The sequence below is a fragment of the Aricia agestis genome, chromosome 2 (assembly GCF_905147365.1).
Source record: "Aricia agestis chromosome 2, ilAriAges1.1, whole genome shotgun sequence".
Lineage (NCBI taxonomy): Eukaryota > Metazoa > Arthropoda > Insecta > Lepidoptera > Lycaenidae > Aricia > Aricia agestis.
Genome location: NC_056407.1, coordinates 13,750,430 through 13,757,021, shown reverse-complemented (window position 1 = coordinate 13,757,021; position 6,592 = coordinate 13,750,430). Strand labels below are relative to the sequence as shown.

Here is a 6,592-nt window from a genome sequence, read left to right as displayed (position 1 = left end):
CACATTCGCTAATCCTGTGCTAAGCTTTTGCTCGGTAATCTGCGCCAATACCTATTACCTAAGCCTTAGAAATGCTTGTACCGATTTTATTGTCTTTGAGCTTCATTAACATTTATCAGCTTTTTTTCGCTAAATTCTAAAAGCACGTTTACTTAATTTAATCGTGCTGGTCTGGTGTTTGTCAATCAAATTAAATAAAAACCGGGTCATATTATGAATTAAAAGCAGTACCAACTAATATACAGGGTGAAACAAAAACAAGTGATAATACTTTAGGGTGTGTACGTGTTCCTTGTAGGGAGTTCACTGTGAAAGTAGCAGCGCTGAAAGACTAAATTTTTGTTTTCATTTTTGTATGTGGAAACTCGTGACGCTCGGGCCCTTGCCCATACAAAAGTGAAAAAAAATGTTCGTCTTTCAGAGCTGCTACTTTCACAGTGAACTCTCTACAAGGAACATGTACACACCCTAAAGTATTATCACTAGTTTTTGTTACACACTGTATACCTATATATTCTGTGGCAGTACCTACATGGACCTAAGATACACCCGTTAGGTGACCTATAGATCCATGAGTAGGTACCTAAAAACGGTCACTCAGATGGATGGACCTTCTGATTTCTAATAGTTATTCGCTTATAAGAGAATCCCATTTTTTTAGAATTTCAGAATAATATAGAATGGATAGCTCTGTGTGTTTCGCAGGACTTGAGTGTCAGTAGCTCGTATACTACTATAACCTCCTTTAGCAAAGGTAATCGCTTATCATTAGGTACCTACTAAAGGAATACAAAGTCCTATGACGAGTAAACAAACTTTGTAAAGAAAAAAAAAACTTAAATAAATATTATGATAATACAGCAGAGTGGTTATAAAACAGAAGGGGCATTAAACAATTAGAGCGATGTTAATCCAAGGGTAATAAATAATAATTAATGTAAAGAAATGTACAAGGTATAATTATATGTTGTCCCATATAAACATATTATGTAAGAAATACATATATTAATTTACTTATTTTGTTCATAAGGTTTTTAAACTACAAGCGAAATGGCGCGCAAACATAAACGACATGAGCGCCACCAACTTTTAGTTGCGGGGACCACAGATAATGTAAGTTGCATTCGATACTAATTCGTCAAATTACGGTAATATATTCCCTAGAATCTAGATATATATTTGAATAAATTAGAATTCATAATATTATAATTTTTTTAAAATATGTACGAGCCATAAACGCCATATTTGCAACTAAAAATATAGGAACACAATGCTGCCATCTATTAAAATATGAAAAAAACTGAATATTAAATTCCTTCCAACAGATGTCGCTATGCAGCGGCATTTTTTTTAGAGGCGTTCGATAGCTCTGGCCTCCAACGATGCAATAATAACCTTATACTATTACCAGAGGTTATCTTTATTTAAATAAATCGAATAGAAAAGTGCGAGTTGCACGGAGTAACATTAGATTCAGCACCTTATTATGGCCCCATAATCAATAGTCTGACGCGATGGCTATAAGAAGGACATGAGTCCGAACATATAACACGTGAATCGTATTATTCATCGCATGATCCTTCCACATGTCGCGATTTTGAAACTTAAGTTCTAGGCCATAGGGATAAAATTCAATACCAGGGGTCAAATAAAGAAGAGCGGAAAACAAAATAACGTTTTACTTAAAATCGGTTGTATTTACATTTCCTTCATCATAGAAAATCAATAAGTGTTCAACATCACAAATAAATAAGTCGTTCTAAGGTACGGTATTCACATTAGGCGTACATCGTACACGGCACCTATGCGATAGCTCATTATAATTTGAAACGAAAGGCGGGATCATCAGATTAATAAGATCATACGATTTTACTGAATTTATTTTCAATGTCAATAATTAATATTATTTATTACGAGTTCAGATAAATTAACAATAATTTTAATTCATTTCTTAACTTTCATCAATTCTTAACTCCGCCGATCTACCGAGCACTCGTATAAAAATAAGTATAATACGATTCTACTACTCGAGTTGACCATAGCCCGGTGACAATCAGTAGTGTGGGAACGTACTCATGTAAACTCGTAGAACGGTAAGTCGGGCGTTCGTCATACATCACCGGCCCGACGCGACCCCACGTGACATAGGAGCGATGGAACACGCGCAATGTGGTTTTCCATAGGAGCTACCGCGTTGCGATCGCTTGGTACGGGCCGGTAGCGTCAGACGCGGCGGGCGCGCGGCGGCGGGAAGGCGGCGGAGCGCGGGGGGACCCACGCCGGGCGCGCGGCAAATCGAACGAGGCCACGCGTGGCGGGAGGGGGACCCACGCCAACGCCGCCTCCCCCCGCCGCGGCGCGCCGCGTCCCCTGCCGTAGCACGTCCGATGTACGAACTTACATACTAAAATGTTAAGCCTAGGAATCTCTTAGTCCACACATCGAATCATTGCAATACCGAACGGATTGCAATACCGAACGGAGGGCTCTTTACTAACAATATGGACAATTTACGGGCCGGCTAAGGTTAGCCTCGCTATCGCGGCGCTGCGGCCGTCGCGCTCTCTTTATCAGTCGCTAGGGGAGCGGGCGGCGGACGCGCGATCGCAAAAGATAATGGCAAAATTGTGATGTTTTTCTAACAAAGCGAAGACTCCTTAGAACAAAATCTACATCATACAAACATTCGCCGGCACCAAACTCCTCTGTAGTTAATACTTAATAGGTAATCGAAATAAAAAGCTGTACGTATGAAAATAACAGGAGTGTGGAATCGACGCACTAACGAAAATTACATTTAAACATGTCGTCTCACCGACACGTTCACGTGTAGCTTTCGGCAGTTATAAACACAGCTAAGGAAACTAGGACAATATTATTAAATCATAACCAATATTTTACATCACTGTTTATAAAACCTTTCAGCATCCACTTACGCTAAATATGTACACACAAACTCGCATCAACAACAAGTAAAATGAAGAATTGAGCCTTGTGACTGTGCTCACTACTTTTACGTTAAAGTCAGCCCCGCCGGATTTAGAAACGCGATCTATGGACAACGGATCGAGAGGAGAAAAATATCACAACTTCACCATAAGGATACGGAGGTAAACCTAAATACAGGAGGTTGTACTTAAAAATAAAGTTTACTTTCGAAAACACATTTGTACATTTTATGACAAAGTTCAACAGTATTCTACTAAGACTTAATTATAAAAATCGTCGCTGCGATCAGCGAAACATCGTCGATACACAAGTACCAGACTTATAAACGTATTAATTTATTTCTGCATTGTATTGACTTAAATTACGTTTGTCATTAGAAAGTGCACCCGTTTTGGTGGGAGCAGCGCCGGCCACGCGTGTTCCCAACTGCCGGCTTCGGGGGGCTGGGGGTACAGTTGGGGCGAGGCGCGGCCGCCAGCCGCCGGGCCGGGCGTCACAAACACTAATACACCACTGTGACATTGTCCGTGAACATGAGGCACGAGGCGTATTACGCATCATCCTCTTCTTCTTCGCCTACTAACTCGTCGTCCTCCACCTCCTCATCTGCAACAACAAACTTCTTCAAACCGGTGCTCACAACTCGAAAATACATAATCAAAATATCTTCTTAAACGTTTAAAAACGCTTGAGTATTATTACTTTCGTCATTTAGGACAGATATTTCTTTAAATTTTATTGTTTTAAGCTGCTATTGTTTAGTTAGGCGGTCACTGGTCAGGTATATTTTTAAAACAATGCGTTACAAATACACAACAATAAGACGCTTATGCTGTGCGACTGAACGATCGAGTCCCGCTATTTTATGGAAACCAGTGCTTCTTTTCTTAGCTAAGGGCAATCGTTAAAGTTACAAAGGTCCACCTGAGATGGTTTAACGAAAACAACTTCAAAAGGGAAACATAAAAAGTATATACGCAAGGTCCTTTATTATGAAAACTTCTACAAAACAAACTTAGCGGGTTTCCAAAAAACTTCAAAAATACTGTTACCATGTCACAACAATGATTATCGCCCCGACATAACGGAAACTTCATAGCTTCAAAAACGGCTAGGGGTTTCGCGCCAAATTAAATTACAAATTCGTTCCTTTCCAAGGAAAACGTTCCTAAAGATTTTGAGAAAGGACAACCCAACTTCAAGATGTGCTGTTTCTCGGCATATTCAGTCACTCCTACCTTCAAGGTCGTCGTCCTCTCCCTCTCCTAATTCCTCTTCATCCTCCTCCCCCTCCTCGCCCTCCACGTCCTCGTCGTCCTCCTCCTCGCCCTCGAGCTCTCCCTCCAAATCGTCTTCCTCACTGTGACCCTCGTCCTCTCCGCCGCCGTTTTCTTCCTTTCGCGCCTTTTTCGCCTCGGTTACTTTCTCCTAAGGACAAACACAAACAAAACGGTCTTAATCCGTGCGACGAACGGTCCAATTAACGTTTTCCCATTGATGTCTCGCGTCGTAATTGGCTCGTGTCCAACGAATTTCATTGCACGCGATAAATGTAAAAATGTCTCACGTGTTAATTTAGACAAACATGGCTTATTCAGCCCGCTGCTCGCGTGCAAGATAATGAAACGCAGGTGACGAGAGACAAGGATCCGTAGCATCAAATAATCGTAGTACTAGCGAGAAGGAAAGAGACGGAAGACATAAGCCGGTACCATACGGCCTACTTTTCTATGGCATCTTGTGGAATTAAAATGCTAGTATGTTCAACTGCGCCTTTACAAAGGTAACGATTAATACATAGACCTGAAGTTTTTAGTTCGTTTAGTATAATTTCATAACATTTCAAAGTACTTTGCAAAAGTAAAAGACGAGTTAACTAAATTATTGTAGATATAAAGCGCGCTTTGGAAAATCCAAGCAATGAGTTCAGTTAACCTAAATTCGAATCCGTGCGAACGAGATACAACATAGAGCTTGTTCACGTTATCGTACACAGAATTCCCGCCGTTTTAAATTTCATCTTAAAATATATTTAGTAGTTACTACACACGAAATAGATATTATGTCCTCGTCGTTGATTGATTTCAGAAAGAAAGGAAAAATAATTATTAATAATTATTCTATATCTAGAATCATAATGGCAGTTGATGTCTTAAATTATTAACAAGGTAGAAACTAGAAGATAAAAATATGCCAATCGAGTTTGTTGTCATCGAAACAATTATTGCAAATCGAGTGTGTATTATGTTTTTGTTATTTTTGCTCTGAAAAGGTACCTATCATGACAAGCGAAGTGTATTTATTATTGACATTTTACGCCGGCCATGTTACTATCTAGCGTCACGCTACCACGATTGTACAGTTCGGCTAATTTAGATATTCAAAAATAGCCTACGATGCGCAATGAAATCAATAATAAAGTACCACACTTGAAATTTCATTTGGATCATGGTAAAATTAAACAAAATAACCTAATTTGAAATAGGTTCCTATAGAATTTGGTCTTGGCGCGCCATGTTTTTTTTTCTGCCAAGGTCATGCCTGTTTCGAAAATGAGTAAACAATGTTTCGTTTATTCTAATTGACTCGTAGTTTAGTCTTTTTCAAGCTATTGGCATATTTTATCACGTACACATGCAAGCGTCTCCATCTTAAAAACTTTATTCATATCGGTCACCGAAACGGAAGTAAACCGGCAAATTGCGGCAACCAACAGCACGTGGTACAATAATTACGAATGTACTGTTCTGGCGTTGTATAATTTTGTGTTTCATAAAATGGCGAGCGTCTTTAATGATTACATACAACTTGACATGTGCACTCACCTCGGCTGCCCTTTTCGCTCCTTTTAGATCACTTTTTGCGTCTCCGGTTTTCTCATCTCCGACCTTGTCGACGGCCACTTCACTGTTATTTTCGTTGGTGCTCATGATTGTTCTGTTTTTTAATTAATTACTATTACTTTTTCAAAGTATAGCACACCCTCCAAACGGACGCGCGGTTTGCTGGTGACTGATCGAGTGAGCGTGACGGACTCGAAAAGTCGAAACTGCGGTCTGCGAACGAGCCAGCGAGATCGTAGACGTCAAAACGAAGATGGCGCGGACTTTTAAATAAATAGCGGCTTCTGATTGGTTGACCCTAGAATCATATCCGTGAACTGCACAAAAATTTTTAGAAAAAAGTGTGTGTTTAAAACTTTTAATAAATCTTGAATAACTACAATATTTTTTTAGAATTTTAAACATATTTTGCATCAAATCGATAAACAAAATAAAATGTAAATTATTGGTCATCCATTGACAGAAATATTACCAATAGCTCCGATTGGTTTAAATGAGTTCCAAGCTCAGCTACTAGGCGGCGCTGTAATTCAATTCAAATTTTAAAAAGAGGCGCGATTGATAATAATAATTGATGTAAAGATGAATTAATTTAAATAAAAGCCTTATCACAATAATTTTGTTGTGAATAACTTGTTTTAAATAAGTATGTTATGAGTTTCTTAAATTAATAACACCAAAATATAAAATCAAAGCTAAAATGAAAAGTATTTATTTTCCTTTATTAATTATTACAGTAACAGTAACTTAACAGCTATCGCACATAACACTACTATGACTGGACACAATACAAGTCAAAT

The 6,592-nt window shown here is 38.9% G+C and overlaps 1 protein-coding gene across 1 annotated transcript; it reads right to left on the bottom strand.

The window, feature by feature from the left end:
* Positions 1 to 1,664: 1,664 nt before the first annotated feature.
* On the bottom strand, positions 1,665 to 6,003 carry LOC121739946 (FK506-binding protein 4-like). The gene is made up of 3 exons (XM_042132580.1): positions 5,775 to 6,003; positions 4,188 to 4,377; positions 1,665 to 3,555 (listed from the first exon to the last, which is right to left on the bottom strand). The coding sequence occupies exons 1-3, from the start codon at positions 5,877 to 5,879 to the stop codon at positions 3,500 to 3,502; spliced, it is 351 nt and encodes a 116-aa protein (XP_041988514.1). The 5' UTR covers positions 5,880 to 6,003; the 3' UTR covers positions 1,665 to 3,499.
* Between the last annotated feature and the right edge of the window lie 589 nt (positions 6,004 to 6,592).